This window comes from Anopheles coustani, chromosome 3 (genome assembly GCF_943734705.1).
Source record: "Anopheles coustani chromosome 3, idAnoCousDA_361_x.2, whole genome shotgun sequence".
Classification (NCBI taxonomy): Eukaryota; Metazoa; Arthropoda; class Insecta; order Diptera; family Culicidae; genus Anopheles; species Anopheles coustani.
In genome coordinates this window covers 53,081,613-53,103,610 of record NC_071288.1, presented here as the reverse complement: position 1 = coordinate 53,103,610, position 21,998 = coordinate 53,081,613, and the positions used below count along the sequence as shown (strand labels likewise).

The 21,998-nt window shown below is 44.5% G+C and overlaps 2 protein-coding genes across 2 annotated transcripts; both read left to right on the top strand.

The window, feature by feature from the left end:
• The first annotated feature begins 630 nt into the window (after nt 1–630).
• On the top strand, nt 631–21,987 carry LOC131271974 (cytospin-A). Its single transcript, XM_058273572.1, has 14 exons — nt 631–804; nt 1,027–1,526; nt 6,526–7,276; nt 7,387–7,563; nt 7,650–7,751; nt 14,828–15,682; nt 15,781–16,090; nt 16,505–17,935; nt 18,157–18,308; nt 18,414–18,620; nt 18,687–18,813; nt 20,438–20,566; nt 21,325–21,599; nt 21,665–21,987. Exons 1-14 carry the CDS (start codon nt 631–633, stop codon nt 21,752–21,754), a joined length of 5,280 nt encoding a protein of 1,759 aa, XP_058129555.1. The 3' UTR covers nt 21,755–21,987.
• Nucleotides 11,510–13,563, top strand: LOC131271980 (uncharacterized). The gene is made up of 2 exons (XM_058273578.1): nt 11,510–13,265; nt 13,337–13,563. Exons 1-2 carry the CDS (start codon nt 11,510–11,512, stop codon nt 13,561–13,563), a joined length of 1,983 nt encoding a protein of 660 aa, XP_058129561.1.
• Nucleotides 21,988–21,998: the final 11 nt, after the last annotated feature.

Sequence of the window (21,998 nt, the reverse complement as noted above, 5' to 3'; positions counted from 1 at the left end):
AATGCGTGCTCTATCAAAAATAAACATAAGCGCCGATGCATCGATTTTTTCCTGTCCATGCAAAATACGCTCGTTCTGTAGGCAGTCCGTTTGGTAAGTAGCCGGTAAATGTTGTTTACAAACAATGCGACACATTCTCCTGACATTTTTAAGCGGTTTTTTTGTGTAAACTTTAATGCTAACTCGTGATATTCTGTTGCGAAAATATATAAACCCAATAGTGCAGATTAATCATTCAGATAAAATAAATGCAATACGAGTTAGCTTCATGTGCTACTCAAAATTCCGTATTAGTTGGTCGCCGTACAAGCAAAATTATAGATGCAATTGTGAGATGAAGTGTTTGTACATAATATTTTCAAATGCAATTGTTTCAAATTAATTCGTATGATTGGAACATAAGGTACGTATCAATTCACTCCCTTGGAATCAATTGATAGCGTCACAGTCCGAATGGAAGAAGTTTTATTTTTACACGACCACTCGACCAAACCGTATCAGCGGTATCTTATCAGTTTCCAGCAATTCGAATGAATGGATGTACCTGCTTGTATGCTTCATTAGCCGACGTAATGTTAGTAGTACAGTTGACCGTCAAGAGTATACAACGTGTGGACAAATTACGATAGAATGGGCAGTTTACGACAAAAGCTGCGAAATGTATTTTCCTGGCAGCACGACGATTATACGTTCGAATCTATTGACGAGGTCGTGCAGGCAGCAAATCCGCCACAAAACCCTTCAGATGTAGCGAACGAAAACAAAAGTGGCAAGTTTCTTAAAGGATCCTCTTCGAAGATGGCGGTAGGTGGTTTCTGCGATAAGTACATCGTCATAGGAAAATTCTGTACAGTAGACTGTGATGTGTAACCTTTTCTTTATCGCTCGATTCTGTCGATGTGACAATAAGATAACAGTCAACCTACGCAAGGGCTGTGTAACGGAACTGTACATAAAACCTAAACGCAATGACCTTGGCGAAATAGTTTTAATTATATTTTGTCCCCTTGTTCTTCTCTCTTCCAGGCTGTCCCGTTGAAGGGTGTTGGAAATCGAACGGCAAAAATCAATAAGAAGCGATTGAACCACGTAAATATTGCCAGAAATTCTTCGATAACCTCAGCACAGTTGAATGCTGCTGTCCCTCTGGTGAACATAAGGCGAGCCCCGTCCGATAGATCGGTGCTATCGGAATTCGATAGGCAGATAGTGTCGGCATCGAGCCAAAGACCGGTTAACCGGCCGATAACGGTTGCTGTTCCAGGTACGTCCTCCATTTCAGGGCGCTCCGAGGTTTCGAAAGTATCCAGCCGTGGCAGCACGTCGGCTCCTTCAACGATTACGAGTCCTTCCGAGCCAGGTTTAGTTGTGGTACGTAGGGCACCACCAGCTCCCGGAGCCAACAGTGGCGAAAACGCTAAAATACTAACGCGACCGACAAGGAGCCAACCAAATCGCTCCTCCGCCGTTCCGGATCGTGCATTTATCAAGAGAAAACCACTTCTGAGTGGATTCGGAAGGCAGAGGTAGGTATATTTCATCAGAATTGAGACTGTTTCCATTTGCAAAGCGGGATATCGATCGATGATCTATGTAACCTAAATACAATTAGGTATATGCTAACATGCTAGTTGTTATGTGTGCAACAACAGTAATCAACTGGCACAATCCAATGTACTTTCGATTTTGCGAAAGGATTAAAGAGCAGCGCGTTGGATTATCGACAGTGCCTTATGATGTAACGCGTTGGATGGCAATGAAGTCTTAATTAGTTTAAAGTTTGCCATGACTAGGCGATAATTCCATTTTACGAGGTTCCTTCGTGAAATCCTTTATCCACTGGTGAGGTGTGGGCATGTCGGTAAGAAAAACCATAGTAATGCTTTCGATGGCCGAAACCCCGACCAACTAGAGCTAAAGTAGTTGGATGAGTCGAGCCGGTGCATCGTTACGGATATCTTACGGACGAAAAATCCGCACTGCAATTTGTTCGTTAAATTCAACTCAAAACGAAACTCGGAACAACGGCGATCAGTTTGACAGCGATCGTCGAACGGTTCGGTCCAGTACCGCAGAACCGGTTCGCCTGTTTGACAGTTGGCTTGTGTGCCGCGATTGAACCGCGGAGACGTACCGACAAGCAGTGCAGTCTACACAGTTTGATTCGTCCGGTCGGATCGTTCCGTCTTCCAAAGTGGATCGTTCTCATCTTCGCTATAAGCCGCGGTGGTTGTTTTCCTCGTCGTAGTTGTGTTCGCATTTAACTCGCGTTAAGAAGAGTTGAGTTTGAGGTGCTCTATGTAGGCTTTTACACTAGTTTCCCGGCCTACCAGCTCGAGATTGGCTGTAATGTGTATGTGTTGTGTTTTCTTTCCCTGCAATGAAACTGTCCCTTTGGATGGTTTTGTTTTTTTTTTCGCTGCTAGCGACAACCACCAACTGAACGCCTTGGGACGCCACGAAGCTGTACACAACGGTACCCGTGGTGAATGCGAGTGTGCAAAAACGAAAACCTAATCGTATGTGCTTAAACAGGAGGAAAGTGTGCTGTACAAAAAGTTTCATGGTGTTTAAGTGCGAAAATACCAAGTGATTGCGTGTAATTACTTTACACAACTCGTGGAGTTTAGTTCACCTACTACTTGTTTTCATGTGTGCTAAAGAAAATCGGTGCATTCATTAGTCGAGACTGTACAAGGTTTCTCCAGCGGTGCTGATACGATTATTGCTAAGAAATGCCAGTCAAACGATCGTGATTGAATAAGAATGTGAACAAACAATCCTCTCCGGACAGCAATGCCGCCGAGGTAGTGATGAACTGCCCAGTTTTTTTCCCAGCCAGCCCACTTTCTTCCAGAGCGCAACTCATAATTCTTCCTTGCGTCTGACAGTCCCGACTTGGCGCACCATTTTTCGGTACTCCTAAGCCTAACTCCACACACCCCTTGTGCACTTTAATTGACGGTGGTGTGTCTTCGCGAGGAAAAGGCTCATTATTATTTACCGTATGTGTGTTTCTGGGCTGCTTTCTCTTTGAGAACTGGCGCGTTTGATCCCTTTTATGCGGTGGTCTAGCCGTTGCGTTTTCCGTAACTTTCTCTGTGAGAGTGTAGTCCGTATGCTGCTGACGTGAAGGTACAATGTGCCAAACAAACATTCTTTCTACTCACAGAGAGTTGCACAAGCCTATCTTCGCCGTTGCAAGGGGATTTTAAAGACATTCCCTTCGAACCTTTACACCACATATTGGATGAGTTGTTTGTAAACAAGAAATAGAATATAATCCCCGGTGGCATAGGCTCCGCCGGGAGGCAAGGGAACGTGTGCAACCCTACTGTCGTTGAAGCGTTACAACAATTTACACGCACTAGCGAGCGATCAAGTATGCTGCTTGCGCGTTGTTAACAGCCTTGGTGCAAGATCGTCTGAAGTAGTCTGGAAATGACATGCCAAAGAATGTGTGTTCGGACACACTATGAATTGAATTGCAAATCGTGCTCAGTCGCCTGCACCAGAAGGGAAATTACTGTTTATTATAGCAAACCACTGTTAGACGGCCAGAAAAATCACGTCGCTGGAGGCGAAACCGTGACGCGAGCAAACGTTCTGTTAAAACTTGTCTTGAAATAGATAAATACAGCCGGATATGGAGGAGCACCATGTGACTGCGTAACGTGCCAAACATGGCTGTCCGCCGTTCGAAGGTGTTAGTTATTTGTAACAATCAATTAGAATGGTACAAAACCACCAGATTTGGGTGTCTTATTTTTCACTTAAACTGCATTCGTATAATTGCATTCGATTACTGTGCACGAAGATCACCTACTCCGTTTGTGCAATTTATTATTTGCTGTCCGTTTTCGTCCCATTCATAACATCGCCTACTGGGGGATTAAATGGCAGGCGATCGCCTACTGCTATTAAATGGCCGGCTCGAGGAACGGTTTAACACGCTCGGCTTGCACCGAGCCAAAACAAAAGCAATAACTTTCCACCCCGTGGCCCAGCTCGATCTGCGACAGATTTGCACCACCGTTGCACCCCATGAAACTGCAACACCTAAAGACCGAAACCACGCCAACACCCGTCCTTTGCTGGCCTCTCTTTACGCTATACCATTATTAGCCCGTTGGCGCATTAATTGGAGCTTCTTACAGTCTTGCTTGGGTGGTTAGTTTTTTTTTTATTTTACCAAAGCGTGTGGCTGCAAGAAAAACACCTGTAAAACGCATGGGTGATTCGTACGATGGTGGCGTTCGTTTATAGCTGGTGGGCCGCAAAACGACCCGTGAAATGGCTGCTGCGGCCGTTTTGCGCACGGTCGCTGATTATTTAAGGAAACTAAACCTGACCTTGGTACGATAAGATTAATTAGTCTGTCTACGACTGTCGCATGCACCACCATCGCGATCCGTGAATCGATGCACCCGGCTGTGGCCAAATGCAACTAGCCTTTTCCGGAGAAACGGTGGCAGTTGCAGAAGGGTGGGTAGCGCAAATAAACCCGTGTCCACCTTACGCGTGTCTCGCCGATGCATCGCGTTGATCATTCGAAAGCTGTTTATGTGATGGTGATGCAGTTCCAAACACACAACCTGCAGCGCGCCAATGCGTTCCGTTAACGAACCTTTGGTTGCACCGGTTTTCGTTACGTCTGGTCCCAGTAGTCACCCACTCACCGCTCTGTTGGGCCCTCCATCCGTTCCCGTGTCCTAAAGGTGCCTTGCTTGGGTCGACATCATATCAAATTGCTCTCGTTTACCTCCAGCATCACCGGCTGCGTTTCTCGGATTTTTCCAACGCAGGTCAATCTGATTGCAATTGACGCACGGAGGAAGGGGTACACCATTCACACGCACATACAGCTCCATCGCCGCCATAAGATGATGGCCACAAAGACACTCGCATTGGTGGGACAGCGAAACCATTCTCCTTTAAGTTTAAAATTGCCCCTTGCCTCCGTTTCAATCAGCTCCACTTACGTTCTAGTTGTTCCGGTATCCGCAACGGTTGGCTCCCATGCGGATGGGTTTTCGTGCCGAGCGTTCAATCCAGTTTAAAACAAAAGGAAACCTGTTTCTGGTTCTGACTTATTTTTTGTTGTTTTGGTTTTGACCATCACCAACGGCGGTGCGCGGTTGGTTTTGAATCCTTGCAGACGAAGTCAATGTTGCAAAGGTTGGTGGGAAAATTTAAACTGGAATTGTTGGAATGATATCAAAAGTTTGGTTGTGAAATTCGCAAATACCACTGAGAGGTGGATGTTCTTGGAATATACATGATCGTACCTCGGCACTGTGTATAACATTGAATAAGAGAGGTGTTCATAAGAGATGTCTTATTGAGTTTCGTTGTTAAACACGTGTAGTTGAATGTATCGTTTTTGTTTTATTGTCAGTATCATCGTGTATTGTTTTATATCAAAAATGATTTAAAGTAACAACTTTTATTGCTCTAACTCTGTGAGAATGACATGAATAGGACAAATCGTCTTCCATTTTCTAACTATTGTCTTATACGTCATACTGGTGTGTGAGAGTGACCATAGTTTTATGAAGCAGTTATATCAAATGCTGAATAATCAAATCTGGCAAGACTGTTGCTATATTTCGTAACATTAATACGTGAGAAAATCAATTTTCAAGTAGCAACACGACCAGGATCTGTTTTTGGTGGTATTGTGCATCTTTTGCTCGTTCATTTGGCACCCAACCTCGTTTTTTATATTTTTATTGAAGTTTTCTTATACTCTGCTTTGCATTTATTATATGTTGTGTGACATTTATTTCTCACATTATCAAGCAATCAATAATCAAGCATTTAAATAAAGATGCAGAGAGCAGTGAATAATAATAATTGCCAGTAAAAGTTTACTCACATTTTGCTTCATTTTAGTGTCCAGTATTTGAGCTATAATACTTGGACCGCTTTACTTCCAATTCCGCTTTACTTTACTACTCTACATCCCTAATAAACACAATTAGTACAAGCATTGTCTTTTACAAAGAAAACAAGCAACACTAGCGAGAGAAAGCAGCTGAACAATGAGTTATCTAATATGTGACCGGGTGGAATGGTCAACCGTTTAATAGGGGTCAATTAATGCCAGCCGCGGTCCGCAAAAAGAGTTTTACGGGGCAGCGTCAATTTTCGCCGGATTCGTTAACCTGATTTCGGGTTTTCAATTCTATCACGAGTGAACAGATTTTATGGAGAACTTTTACATTCCATTGACCATCGTTCGCTGAGCATAACAGCAAGTGCTTACTTTTAGTAAGGTTACTATGAAGAAGAATAGTAACGGTGTAATGTTTCTATAAAAGTGCATAACCATCGCCGTCACCATGTAACAAGTGCTGAAGCAGTATCCTCGATAGAAAAATTTGCAAAACTTTACACAACCTGTTGCCAAGCGACAGGGGTTCCTCCCGATATCCCACTTCTGCAAACGGAACGCACTGGAAGGAAAGCAGTGATAGCAGAACAAACGAAGAAGATGATCAAATTAAAATCACTGTTCCGCAGAGGCCAAGGTCCGTCGGGGACGAAACATCAGTCATCGTCTTCGTCATCGTCGACGGCGGCATCCCCCGGATCCGGTGCCCTCGCTAGGGATGCTGGGACAGGTGGCATCACTAGCATCGGTGGTGCCGCGGCTGGTGGTGGTTTGTCGGCCAACGGTGGCGGTGCCCTGCTGAAGAGTGCCGCATCCGTCTCAAGCTTAGAGTATTCGATCGGTGCGAAGCCCGCGCAATCAACCCGTGGTGGCGGTGGCCTGCTGGGACCGCAGCAACGTTTCAACGGATCCCGGGAGAAGCTGGACCACTCGCACCATCATCACCATCACCATCATCATCACCAGCAGCAGCAGCAGTACCCGCACCATCCGCAACACACCCGGACGGCCTCGGCGTCGCAGATGGCACAAATGGCACAGCATCATCACCCGAGCGGCACCGCCTCGACGAACCATCTGAACAAATTCCCTTCCGGAGGCGACGGAGGATTGGTGGTACAGGAGCGTGCCGTCGATGCCGGAAGCGGAGGAATGAGTGCGAGCATGGAGCAGTTAACCGCGATCAGTTTCGCGGGGCCAGAGCAACTGGCGGCGGCGGTAGCAGTATCACCCGGCAAAAGTAGTAGACGCGTAGCCGAACTGCAGTCGCATCTGGAGAAGCTTCAAACAGAAAACCGTCACCTGGAGGAGAAGGTACACGAGATGACCAACTGCCAGGAGGAGTTGTTGCTGTTGCGTGACGAAATTGTTAAACTAAAGGTAAGCGCGGTGGGATGTGAGGAAGGGGGAAAAACAGAGATCGGACTGTCCGGCGCGGAATATTCACTTACTGGATCGTTTTTTTTTTTGTTTTGTCATTTCGCTTGTAGGCATCGCACGAGCAAAGTAACAGCGAGCTGCACCGTTTGCTAAACGAGAACGAATCGCTCCGGGATCGGTTGAAAACCGTCGTCCAGTCGCCGCTGTCCGACTCGGAAAAGCAGCAGCTCATACGCAACACGCAGCGGTTGCACAGCTCGGCACCGGCCTCAATCGCCCTGCCCAATGTAAGTTGCTTGCAATGAGTCGCACACTCGAACCCAAGTCATCCTTTGATCCTTATATTAATCTCTCCTTATCTTGATCCTTCCAGAATATGGACGCGGATGGAACACCGTGCGTTACGCCCGATTGGGACAAGCAATCGTCGAGCAGCGAAATTGCCGTGGCTTGTTTGCAGGATAAAATCATTCAGGTGAGTTGTGCAACTATGTTTTCTGTTACTATTTTCAAACGTTTTGTGGAAAATATGATTGATGCTACGTTCTGAACAGTGCTTGAAGCAACCTTATACAAGACAATCCCTCATTGAAGTTATTTAAATATTTGTTTCAAAATAGTACCTGTGGAATTGAAGTTGGAATGGAATTTAGACAACATTCCAAAACATACTACACTCTTGTTTCGTGGGACTGATTCCTCCTCCACCTAATGTTATCTATGTATATCTTTCACATCATCTAGCGCTTCTTACCATATAACTGTGCCATAGTGATAAGAATTAAAGGGTTCCGTAGTGATAAAGATAAGAATCCAAAAAACAATAATTGTTCCGCAACCAACCAACCCAGTTTACGATTTGTTTATCTTATGCACCGTCTGTAGCCTTTGCTTCTAACGGCTACCGGGGAAATAGTTTGCACTGGGTCCGCGCTTATCTCGGCAACGACGGTGTTCCGAATTGAAATGCCATTCAATGAAGTCATCCCGTCTTATTTACCTCCAATTGTTCATCGTTTATTTGACTTCCAATTTAGAATGATAACGCTTATGTGTAATCCCCTGGTTGGCGGGGAAAAGCATAATCTAACACACCAATGGCGAGCAGAAGTAATTGCTGTTGGCACACAATTTTGCACGAAATGAAGCCGTATAAGAAATTAGACGGATCGCAAAAGATTGTGTGATCTTGTGACCCAAACTGTTGCTACAGCTTTTCCTGTTCTTTTTTATGTGTACAACGTTTACTATCCGAGATAGGGATTTTTTGGGTCGGGGTTCTTCGACTGCTCCATATTTAACCCTTAAAGGCACACGAATTCCTATTTCACATGAACCGTTAACTGCAAGGAAGTAAGCAAACATAGACAGACTTTGTCAAATGATTGATTATCAGTGATAGCGAACCCCACATTAGTTTTTTATTGCTGTTACACTTCATATTCATATCTTCAGATTTATTGGAAGACAATTCCAATGTTTGCCAATATTGCTTACCTTAGCGTGGATCTCCTTAGAAGAATGAAGTCAACAATACTAGAAACAAACTGACTTGAACAAAGTTTTTGTTGAGTTTAGATTTCGTTTTTCAGTAGGATAAATCGGAGTTTTTTATGTTTATGCTGATTATATTGTCAAAAAAAAAAATTGAGGGTGTTTTGATTGAGTTTTTGTTGAAATACCTTCGATTGCTGATAAAGCACTGCTATTTTTATTTTACCGCCATTTACATAAATTATTTTACTTAAATTTATGAATACTCATATATTTAAGTACTTACTAAATTAATTTACTCGTAACCTACCTGAAAGTTGTGAACCTGATAAATGTAATTACATACCAAACTGGAAAAAACTAATGTTATGGAAATTTAAAAAAAAACTATTGGCAAAGAAATGGTGATGCTATTCATGCTTCCCAGGGTGTAGCTAAAAAGGATAGGGATCAGCTTGAAGCCTTACTAAACAATGCGCAATTGATAAAATTAATTGTTTTATTAGAGGCGAATGTAGCCGAGAAGCTCAAAACCTCTATAACATCAACAAACAACAACAATTGTTTTTTTTATTCTCAAAAGAACAATAAATCTTTAGGGTTATTTTCTCTAATGTGCATGTATACAGCATACGTATTGCATCTAATATTGAACCATTGTTTGCTTAATTTTTTCACAATGAGAAGAACACTCCTCAATGCCTCCACTTTTACCATAGTCGTCTCCGGTTCATGTCAAATTGACAAAATCTAGTCCAATTCTATCGGGATTTTGATTCCCCATGTTTAGACAAATGCAGATGAATCCTTTAGTCATACAGTGTTACCATAGGTATCAACTTTCTCATTCTTAAAAGCACACTGTTCCATTTGAATGTTAATTATAATGTAAATTATTTGCAGTACATAGTTCGTATCGAGTTTGTGACACGCCACAAACTATGTCTACTTCCTGTGGAGATTTTGCATTTCGAAAGACGACCTTCACTACCGGTTTCATATTTCCAACGGTAAAAAGAGAACAAACATGCGCTTGTCTCGAGCGAAACATTCTTGCAATGAATGGAAACGTTTGATGGAATCCAACAAGCCAGTATTCTCCGTACGTTACACGTTCTTGCCATTGCGCAATGTTTACCGGTGTGTCGTCCGACTGGTGTGCCATTTGTGTTTCTATCACTTCCGACCCTTGCTGGCCAAAGGGTAGATAACTCCCTTGAGCAGGGGTCGGGTATATAAGGCCACTGTTATCAATACCGTCGGTCACCCATATCAGAGAACACGATCGGAAAGGCGCGCGTGCCAGTGTTATGTACGATTTCGGTGCAGCTGGCCTTCAAATTTATGCTTTGAGACTCGAGAGCTGGCAAGAAGCAGAGTAACTCGTAGATGTTCGTTCTTTTTCTTTCCTTCAACCGCAGAAGAAAATTGTCCATTTCAGCTTGATACATGCATGTTCCCGTTGTCATTTGGACTGCATCCGTAGGGGGTGCACAATTCAAGTATCATTGGACTATATTTATCCGTAAGCATCGATGCATATTTCGATCGTAAGCAACTTCCGATCCTTGGAATCTCGATTTTCCCCTAAGAAAACTTGAGCAATTCTAGGAACAGCTGTTTTCGTCCTGCTGCCAACGGTCGTAATCCACACAAACGCACACATGCGCGTGACGCACGTGTGTGTAAGTTTATTAGGGACCGGGTGTGTCCTTTGCGCTGCTGTTTTTCGTTTTCTGTCTGCAGCGGGCCTTTAATCTTCACGGGCACGGAATGTCTGCTGCCTTTTTCGATCACTTCCGATTTAAGTCAACGGGCTAATGAGGGAGGGAAAGAGAGAGATGCGGGAAATGTGCGGGCAGATGGGAAATGCCTTACGGTTATGGATGCTCTTCTTTTGTACCTTCCTCTCTCTCCCACTTGTTCTCCTCGTTATATGAAGGTAAAGCGCCGCCAACCGTACGGACACTTGGTCCCTTATGTGATCGAGCGGTTCCCTCTGTATCCTATGTGTCGCCACGTTGGTCCCCGGTTGATCCTGCTCTGCTGCGTGCCTTGCGCACCGCTTCCCAAGCGGTGATGGCGCGTGCTACCCTGTCGTCGCAGCATAGGGAAGAGAGGTGGCATATTATACGGTTACACATTTTAAAAACTACCAGGGGGAACGACGGTGCACCACCACCGCTCCGTCGTGTTCTGATGATGGTAATGATGCTGACGATGACTTTCTTCCCTTGTACATAGCTCATGTGTGTACATTTTTAACGAACTTTTGCCCGTCCGTTCCCCTCCGCTGAGTCGAACGCACACACGGGGGGTTGTTGTAGGTCTCTGCTGGTGGTTGGACACAAAGGCAACGACGGAAGGAAAAAGAAAGCCCTATTCTAAGCCCGTTTCCCGAACCTTTTACACCCTGGGTTCCAGGGGTTGCGCAGAACACTTTCGACCGTTGCGCAGAAAGGATGTGCGTCCTCGGAACGTGTTGTCGATGTTGGTTTTAGGGACCAACGGATTTTTGGATGCACTCTTTCTGTGCTCAATCAGAAACGCTCTGCCTCAGGAGGGATGTTACAGATTTAATAGTGCTAGTATATAGAGTTTCGTTACCCAAAAAAAAAAACGCGTGGAAAAATACTTAAAATCATAAAAGTGTCCCTGTGTCGTGTAGTGTAATAGTCAGTTCGTTTCAACGTGAGAATAAAGCTAATTTGAAAGAAGAAAATAAACGCCCTCACCAACATGTCGACCCAGCATAACTACACAAATCCGGCATTTTGCCAGCAGAGCGAGTACTACTCTTCTGCGCCGACGACGCCAGCTGCAGCGAAGACTGCCGGAATGGCCGGCGGTGGTTCGCTTGTGTCGATTTCTGCCGCCGCAACGATGACGGCCGCGAGCTGTACGCGACGCAACGAACAGCTTACCCGATCGTACCATCGCATTTCGTCGAAAGTCGTCAACCGGCAGCACTCGCTGGCCTCGTTCGATCGACGCACGGCCGGTGGCCCGCAGGTGGCGCCACCGATACCGGGAAAACCGTTGGTCAATGCGCGTCTGCTCGATCGGTATGGTCCCGTTGGTGGTTCCACTGGATCGGCACAACCGCAGCCGATCGCATCGTTGGACAACGCTGGCAGTGCTAGCGGGAGCCGCTATGCGTTGGTTCCGGTGGAAGAGATTCCCTTCAATGTGGTACGCAAGTACAGTGTTGTGGACGAAAGGCAGCTGTCTCTCGGTGGCGGTGGTTGTGTTGGTGCGTCACGCAGTGACGAGTTTCTGGACCGTGTCGGTAGCGTGCCGAACCTGGGCGGGAACGGACGGCAGCGCTTCCAGCATGACCGCACGCTGGAACAGGACCAGCAAGAAGACGATGGAGAGGAGGCAGAGGAAGAGGAGATGCACAATCTGTCCGATCAGTTTCGCAGTCTGCCACCGATGATGTCGTCCCACTCGACGGCGCTCGATCAGCACTCGGGGTCGCGCTTGAAGAATGCGTTCTCGTCCGACTTTGGCTCGAAATCTTTCATCTTGTACGACCAGCGCAACAACCAGCGCTTCGAGATGGTGCCGACCGAGGAGGACGAGGAGCTGGTCGACGAAAACCAGGAGATCATCCAGATGCACAATGGGCGAGCGCACCGATACGCGATCATACCGAGTGTGGCCGACGACGAGGATGAAACGTGCCTCAGCAATGGAAACAGCGGATACAGTGCGACCGGAGCCGAAGACCCAACGGCGATACATCGTTCGCCCGCAAGGACACCGTCGGCTAGGTTGAACCACCAGCAGCAACGCGGTGGATCCCGACGAGAGACTCCCAAGCCACAGCTTCCACCAACACCGTCGCAGCAGCAGCAATCGCTTGCCTTGACACCCTCGAAAGCAACCCACCCGGGACAGGGCGAGACGACTCCAAAGAAAAATCCCGCCACGTTGAAACTCCACGAGCTGCTAACCACGCCGCAGAAGAAGAATACACCTCAATGGCGTAGCCAGCCACCGCCACCACCATCCCCCTTCACATTGACTCCCAGCACAACTCCACAGCGTCGGGCACCCGCGCCACCGATGATGGTTTCCAGCACTCCGAAGCAACCGCAACACCAGCTCCAACAGCTTCAACCGATACAACAATCGGTACAATCACCCCCAACGACCGCCATCATTAGTCCGCGGTTAAACTCGGACATCTACAGCGAAAAACCGCTGCCGCTGGATCCGGACAAGTCCGTCTGGGGTCAGGGTGCCCCGATCGGGCACAAATCCTGGCAAAAGATGGCGAACGCGTCGGCCACGATCGGGGCCGTCTCGCTGATGCTGATCCTATGCGGGTTCATGAACTCGGGCCTTAGCCTGTACATGACGGCAAAGTTGGGACGCGAGTTTTACCTGGATATGGGCATACTGGCAGGCTTTTCGGCGATCGCACTCGGTATACTGGGCTTCAAGTCCCGTCAGTGTGATTGGCTACCGAACCGTAACTATATGTCAGGTAAGTCAAAGAACCCGTGTGTGATTGATGTGAACCACCTGGCGAACTAACTAATTTTCCACCCACAAAAGGTTACGTGTTGGTTACCATTTTCTCGCTGCTAAACTGCTGCGCCGAAGTGATCCTGATGACGATGCATCCGTACCCGGGAACACCGCTGAATGACGTGACTACGGGCATCATTTTGGGGCTTTCTTCGTTGATCATTCTGCTGATCAGCCTTGGTGCGATCACGTCTCGCTGGTGCCGGGCACCTCCACCGGATAACCGCGTGGATGTATGCACCACGGGACCCTAACGGGACGTAAAATACACGATCTTTGTAAGAAACATCAAGCAGAAATCCTAGGTATTGAAAATGAAGTACTTCAGCGCGTGTGTTGCGTATCTCTAGTGTATGTTAGGTTAAGCAAAAATGTATGTATTTATTGTTTGTTAAGCTTTGGCTATAATCAATGTTCAGTTCCCTAGATACTTACAACAAGTCGAAATAAAAAATGAAATGGAACTATCGCCTTTATTTGTGGCTCTTTTCAATATTCCTCAGTGTGCCGGGAACCGGTGTAAGTCTTGTACGGTTATGGCATTTATTTTTTAAACAACCACACCTGCCCGGTACTTACAACGCGCACGCTTCGCGTTGCAGAATAAAACAAGCCGAAGAAGTTTCCACAAGTAGCGGGGCTCGTTCGTTGCATTAGTTTGCGCTCCCCTATGGCCAGCTCCCGGGTATATAATGGCGATTCATAATTGCTGCTAATGGGCCGGATCTGGGCATTTCTCAAATGCTTTCTTTCATTTTCGCTGGTGTAAATGGATGTTCTTTTATCTCATTCGCAGGACGGCTGCGTGAAATGCTTGAATTAATTTTCGTTACCTTCCGCATTCCGAATCGTGTATTTCCTTCCTTTAGAAAAAGGCATTAACGCAATGTCATTGGTATTTTTCTGGACGAATTGTACTCCTTTTGTTTCTTTTGCCTACGCGTCACGTATGATACGCCAAAGGGTTAAACATTAGACAAGGGTTCGGTAAAGGTTTTGCGTTTTGAATTTGCTTCATGAATCTTTCGATGAGTTTTGAATGCAGTTCATGAGACTCATGATTCTTCAGACATTGATGAATCTCAAAGATTCATGACGTACCAACCTCTTGATTCTTTGCTGATCCTGATTCATCGAGCAACCAGAAAGTTCGCAAAGTTAGTAACTTTTCTGGGTTTCATAAATATTTGAGAATTATAAAGCTTTTCATGAACAAGAAGGTTCAGATTCATTGGTTGCGTTTATTGGTTTATTATATTTATTATTGCAATATGTTTATTAATTAAATTGTTGGTGCACAGGGATGTCAAAATTATCAGTACATTGAAGCAAAGGTAGGTTTTGTAAGGTTGCTGGAATAACGTGACGAAACGCATTTATTTTCCCATTTTCAATTTCCAATTGAAATTTAAAAGAAATCAAGAACCGTGCATTCAATCATTTTTCTACCACTACTAAGTTGCGCACCATTTAATAAACAAAGCAAACATTTTACCATACATTTGTTATCATTCCCAGATGGAAGAAACCCATTACTCTACGAATGAGGAATTGCAAGCCACGCTTCAGGAGTTGGCCGACCTCCAATCGCAGATAATGGAACTGCAAACCGATAACGAGCGGCTGGTGGAAGAAAAGGATGTCATTTTCCAATCGCTGTGTCGCCAGACGGAAAAACTGGAAGACTCCCGCACGCAGATCGGTACATTGCAGAAACTGCTGCTCCGTGAGCCGAGCCCCCAGGACGCTACACCCACGGACCGGGAGCAGAAGCTGGTCGATCTGCTAAAGAGTGCCCAAGACGAGCGGGAAGGGCTGATGTTGAAACAGGAGGAGCTCAACGGTGAGCTGCACGAGCTGAAGGGAATTCTTGACGAACGCACGGCCGAAGTTTCGCGTGCCCGGGCGCGCGTTAGTCTGCTCGAGTCGTCGCTGGATGCCGCCAACGCAGAGAAGAAGGACGTGAACGGCCAGCTCATGGAGTCGAAGGAGGATGCTTCGGTGAAGTTGATTGAGATAAGTCGATTGACGACGCTGCTGGAGAATGCACGGGCAAAGATTGATGAGCTCGAGCAGGACCGTGCCATGGGCGATAAAACGGATCTTGAGGAGCTGCTCGATGCCGCGAGGAAAGAAAAAGATCAGCTCGAGACACAGGTTGCGTCGCTGCAGGAGCAGGTTTCGATCAGTCAGTGCGAAGTGCAGAAGCTGAAGGATCAGCTGGCGCGCCTCAACGAGGAGTGCAAGGTCGTGCGAAATAACGCCAAATGTCTTATCTCGGACTTGGAGTACAAGAATGAAACCGTGATCCAGGAGAAGCAAAAGATAGCAACCGATTTTCAGCAGCTGCAGGAATCGGTTAACGAGTTGCAGGTAACTAGTCTAACCTACCCTGTAATTTTACCCTGTGTCCACTAAGAAATACTACCGTTTTATTACGTGCGTTTCTTCTTCTCTTCACGCTTCCACAGATTCAAAACAAATGCCTCCTGGAGGATAAATGCCAACTTGAAACGCTGTTTTCCGAAACGCAGAAGCATCTCGGTGAAACCGAGCGTAAACTGATGGAAAAGACTGAGGAACTAAACCAAGAATCTAGGCTTAGGAAGCAGGAAGCGGACGAGTGGGAGCACTTCCAGTCCGATCTCCTGATGACGGTACGAGTGGCGAACGACTTTAAGACTGAAGCACAAAACGCACGCGAAAAGCTAGCCTTAGACAACAAGGCACTGCGGGAGAAGGTGCGCGTGCTCGAGCAGCAGATCGAACAACTCAACAAACGTAAGTACATCGTTACCGTGGGTTAGTTTGTGAGTTTTAGAGTTGAATCATGTTTCCTTTGGTAGTACTAGACTTCCAAACATATGAGATAAATTTGCATGTCTTTTCAAACATATTTTGGTGGATATGTTGTTTTGTAGATTTATGAAAAACGCATCGATACACTTTTATTCATTTTTTTTTTAAATAATAATAATCCATTAAATCATTGTTAATAATGCTATTTTAAAATTATTAGTAACAGTAGATAGTAATTTTATAGGATGTTTGAGACAAAAATAGGCTTCTCCACAGAGTTATAACAAAGCAAAAGCCATAAAAAGCACAGCATGTTCCAAAGCAAAGCTTATCGAAACAAAGTGCTTGTTATTGGCACTTTAGTTCACGTTGTAACAAAAGTTTAATATTTCACAGAGTCCCTTAAAGGTATGGGAAACGCAGATGATGTACAGTTGAGCTACGAACGTTTGAACGTACTCAAACAGGATCTTTATGCTTCGACCGAAAACCTTAACATGTTCGACCGGAATGTGGATGAATTTTCACAACGTGTTCAATTGCTTCGTAAGCAAATGTCCAGTTTTTCATTCGATCGTAAACTAACACAAACGAGCGATGCTACTGTCGCACCTGCCGCAGACAACTGGCAGCTTAAAGTAAAGTCTACCGTTCCTCCTCCGGCACTACAAGATTCTGATTCGGATGTACCACCGCCACTACCAAAATCGAAACCACCCAAAATGGTTGTACGCTTTGCCGATGCTGCATCGAGTGTTGAGTCCTCCGAGAGCCACGACTTCAGCGAATCCGACCTGGATGAATCGGAACTGATGCCCACGCCACGAAAAGCAACTCCGTTCGGCGATGAACAGCAAGGTTACACGCCGACGTCCGAGACCGGAAGTGGCAGTGCGAATGATGACGATTTGTCCGACGAAGCTGGTGAATATCGTGTCAATCCACCCGCATTCCGGCCAATCGCGGCATCATTAAGCACGGAAAGCTTAACAACAAACAGCTCCTTTGCGCTGTTTAAACCGATTCCACGGTTTGCTTCAAAGAGCACACAAGATTTACGTTCCACGGCTCGTGGCGAAGATTTCGAAGCGAGTTCACAGCGCTATCACGGACAGCGTGGACTCGCATCAGCAAACTTCGGATCCGGATTGTTTTACTCGAAAAGCACCGACGATCTTATTCTTCCGGACATTGATCGAATGTCGCAGAAGCCTTGCTCGAATTTGAGTAAATTTCGTAAATTTCGCTACGATCGATCGATCAGTGGCTCGAGTCTTAATAATCTAGCCAAAATGGAACGTCTCGAGTTGGCTCCGAGACACGGTGAGGAAACCACGGCCAATATGCAGAGGCAGCTTGACACGAACGCATTGCGCGCGTATCGAACGGAGGGCTTCGAGTCGCGTAAGAAAGCAACAGAGAGCGTCCGAAAAGGTAGCAATCAGCTGCAATTGACTACGAATTTTCTTAACGCTCAGAACGAACCGAAAGCAGAGATACGTAAACCTCAGCCGTTACCCCGAACGGACAGTGAGCAAAGCCTTGCCATGGGGCAAAAGACAACGATCGTTTACGTCATCGATGAAGAAACGAATCAGTTTGTGCTGGAGGAAGAGCTGCGAAGGCGCAAGCATGGACAAATGGCCAGAGATTTAAAACCTGCAGCTACCATTGCACCGCAACTGCCGTTGAAAACGAACACAAAGTTTATGCTGAACCGTACTAAGGTTGCAGCTGCTCCGCAAACTTCCGAGTCGTTGTACGAAAATATCCCACATCGTAAAAGTATTCAAGAGAAGGGTAGTTCATTTGTGCATGATAAGTCTAGTAAGTTTGTTTTTCGTTCGGTTTTGCATGTTTATAAATGTGCTTTCATTTGCTACTAGTTTGTGTTGTTTGTGCTGTTTGATCGTTTGTATCTTGTTTTCTGCCTTGAGAATTTCTGAAGCTTGTTCTTTGCATTTAAATAGTACTAGCCCCCTTAACCTTATCGATGCGTTATGTTTGTTAATGTTTTCATTTGATGGTTGTTCCGATCACTATTACAGTGCTGACTTCGAAAGAATCACAAAATTCTCTCATCACCACCGTGCAGCAGGAAATGGCCGTACGTCGGCAACAGAAGTCCGCCATCCAGCGGCAAGATTCGAGGCTATCGGTTAAGAGTCTTATCGAGAGTATTGAGAATTCAGCCAAACAGGTAACGTAATCGCTAGATTCAAGCACACGATATTTTATTTTGCATATGGCTTTGCAACTCAAAATTGCTTCATGATGTCTTGTGTTATTTACCATTTGCCCGCAGACCAAACTAAACTCCGAATCGCGATGCAGTTCGAGTTCCAGCATCAACAGCATTCCAGCGGATGCCAACCCAGCCGTTCCAACGAAACATTCCTCGATTAGCACTACCAACAATAACACTATCAACAACAATGAAACCAACAGTATGAGTAACAACGTTGTCAAAAGTCACGTGAATGGCAATAATAATGACGAGAACAACGTCCTTGTAAGTTCTGGTTTTTATACGCATTGGCAAATTTTTGACCAACCGCTTGATTGAATTTGTTTTCAGCAAATATCCATGCAGTCGCCGGCTATCGTTCAGTCATCGTTGCCCACCAAAAGCCCGCTGCGGGAGCAGCAGCAACCGACCGTCGGAAGCAATGTGAACAGCAATTCCAAACCCATCGCTTCGGCAGGTAATAAACTACAGCACCGTCCACCCAAGTGGTACCCCAAGTAGTAGTAGCATGCTGCACCGAGTTGTAAGTTGCACTAGTCTAGTAGCTTTTGTTTTTTGTTTTATATCTTTCCTATCCAAATAAACCCTTTTAAAATCATTATATATATATTTATAACACTGCATCAAAAAGTAATGGAGCATGCGTGAGCATTTTATCAGTTTGTTGGAGTGGAATATATGGTGAAAAACGTAACACAAACACTCTGCACGTGTCTCTAACCATTAAAGCTTAATAAAGGGACTGTATCAATTTATAAGTATGCTCTCGGAAAAGTAAAAAACAAAATAACAAAATTCTGTACTTTTCATTTTACCTCGACGTGAGGCACAAATCGAACAAGACCGAATATGGTTTAATTAATTCTAGGAACCTTAACAACAAGACTAGGAAGAAATTGAATGCCTACTTATTTTTTGTAAAAGGTTTATTTTAATATTTTGATTTTATTGATTTTGTCTTCATGTTTTTATTTTGCTTGAAGTCACATATATTTATCAAAAAATCCGAAATATTTTCATAATCGCACTTCCCTGCCCCTCTTTACAGTCAAACCGAGATAACGTAGATACGAAATCGTCACATATTAATCTGATAAATAAAATTTAAGCATTAGTTTTTTACTTAATTGGTAGTACGGTCGAATAGTGAGTTGTCCCTGTTTCAATGAGCTTCAAATCCGTTTTACTGATGACTTCTGCTTTCCTGCTTGTTGAGGGCTTCTCCAGCACTATCCTTCCACCTTATTTTACACTTACTATGTCTATATGTACCTCGGAACAATCCAAATGGTTTCACCTAAACGCATCGTGGCAAACCCATACCCATCACAGCCAGAGACTGCACAACAGATTGTTTTACGTAGTATTTTACAAACATGTTATCGTGGGTTGACTGTTTTCGATCGGCTTTAGATGAAATTTCCGTTTAAAACATTTAAATTGCAATTCAAGAAAGTCACTTGAGAAAATTAATATTAGGAGATTAATTACGGCTTAATGAAATAGATAACGTTTATAGTATGTAAAAAATCTCAATTGCAGTTCGCCAATCCATGTCTCTAAACTCAGACTCTATTTTGTTTGTCTATTCTTAATTACTAAAACTAATGCATGACAGCGTTGCTGAGCAATCATATTTGTCTTGTTTGCATACAAGCATTATGTTTAGTTGCTTTACATATTATCTTCAAAATTGTTGAAGACTACTAACAATGACCCCGGAAAGGCCATTACTAAATAGTACTAACTCTACTAGTTAAGTAAGTATTTTAATTATTTCTTTTTTCTTGGTATTTAATATTAAAATATTTCACGTGATTATCATACGTAATCTTCTCTCGTATCTATTTGGTATTCAAGTATTTTGTTGTTTTAGTTAGTCGACGTATTATTATTTACTAACGGTCGGTTCAGTGTTTGTATAATTTCTTTCTAAGGGTTCACATTAAACATGTTGGCAGTAAGCTTAGGTCCATCTTCCATATTCAGCTTGGACATCTGCTGTTTATTTCGTGAATCTTGTCTTCTTCCCCTACAAATGTCTCTCCATTATTTCTTTTTATTTTCAACTTCGTTTGTAGACTCAGTGTTGCTGATGAAAAAGTCCAACCTTATCACCAGCAATAATGGTTGCAATGCGGCACTAAACCCTGCAATTATATCCCATAAAACAATGGATTTTGTGAGACGAAATAGCTACAACGACATAAGTATGTGAAATTAAATTTAAGTTTTATGCCTTTACAGCGTTTTACAGCTCACCTAGCAACCGGGGCAGTGTATGTAGAACATCAAGAATGATAGCCTACTGCAGAGTATTTGATGTAGAATAGCAAAACCCACAAGTGGCAACACAAACCGGTAAGTAGAATATCCATCACTTTCTAGGATCTACCAGAATGAAAGTTGTCGCGTGAATGTTTGTAGTAGGCACGACCAGTTGAGGGGTGCAGGTAAAAGTAGGGGAAAATCGCTTTCCGGTCGAAAACATACTTTTGCGAGGATTGTTGTGATTCGCGCTCGTTTTCTGATGCGAAAAAGCGATCATAGCCTACCTTATCCTGTACCTTTCAACTGATCGTCTCTACTTCGAGCATCCATGAGACAACTTTCATTCTGGTAGATCCTAGAAAGTGATGGATATTCTACTTACCGGTTTGTGTTGCCACTTGTGGGTTTTGCTATTCTACATCAAATACTCTGCAGTAGGCTATCATTCTTGATGTTCTACATACACTGCACCGGTTGCTAGGTGAACTGTAAAACGCTGTATGATTGCTAGCAACCTTACCATTTTTATGTTTAAAAACATGTTTTTCGTGTGATTTTAAACTGTGCGGTAACGTTTGGATATGTAGTTGCAAAATTACTCCAAAATTTGATTGAAAATGTAACGATTTAATCCATATTATCTTGCTATACGCGATTGGATTCATCACTAAATATTTCTTAATTTGTACTTGAATAGGTGAAAGAAAAGACCCCCTGAACGCGCTGGTAAAAAATGGAGGCTCGAAGCGCAATGCACTACTGAAGTGGTGCCAGAATAAAACCGTAGGATATCGAAATATCGACATCACAAACTTTAGCTCTTCATGGAACGATGGACTGGCCCTGTGCGCCATCATGCATACCTACTTGCCCGACCGTGTGCCCTACGATAAGCTTAACCAGAACGATAAACGGCGTAATTTTAGTTTGGCCTTTGCTGCTGCGGAGAGTGTCGGCATTCAGACTTCGTTGGTAAGTAATGGCGCGGTAGCGGGTGTACGTTGTTGTGGGATTAAATATGGTTTTTTTTTTCCTAGAACATTGATGAGATGTGCCTTCAGGAACGACCAGACTGGCAGCAGGTTATGGGCTACGTAACGGCCATATATAAACATTTCGAAACTTAAGACAACAACGCTAACGTGCATTCCATTGCATATTTTACCATTTTTACCGTAAAGGCCTTCAATTTTGGCTACATAAGCGCTGCGCCATTTCACGCTGCTGCAGCTAACGAGCATCGTATTCCTCAAGGCTCTATTTTTATTTGTTATTTATTTTTATTAGATTATCCTCTCGAATTACTGCGCTATATGAACTGGAAAAAATATCGATGTTGTTGAAATACATATATACATATAACAAATTTGC

Coding starts and splice junctions, on each gene's coding strand:
- LOC131271980 (XM_058273578.1), top strand. CDS start 11,510: ATGTCGACCCAGCATAACTACACAAATCCGGCATTTTGCCAGCAGAGC. Junction 13,266..13,336: donor GAACCGTAACTATATGTCAG/GTAAGTCAAAGA, acceptor CACCCACAAAAG/GTTACGTGTTGGTTACCATT.
- LOC131271974 (XM_058273572.1), top strand. CDS start 631: ATGGGCAGTTTACGACAAAAGCTGCGAAATGTATTTTCCTGGCAGCAC. Junction 805..1,026: donor GATCCTCTTCGAAGATGGCG/GTAGGTGGTTTC, acceptor TCTCTCTTCCAG/GCTGTCCCGTTGAAGGGTGT. Junction 7,564..7,649: donor CCTCAATCGCCCTGCCCAAT/GTAAGTTGCTTG, acceptor TGATCCTTCCAG/AATATGGACGCGGATGGAAC.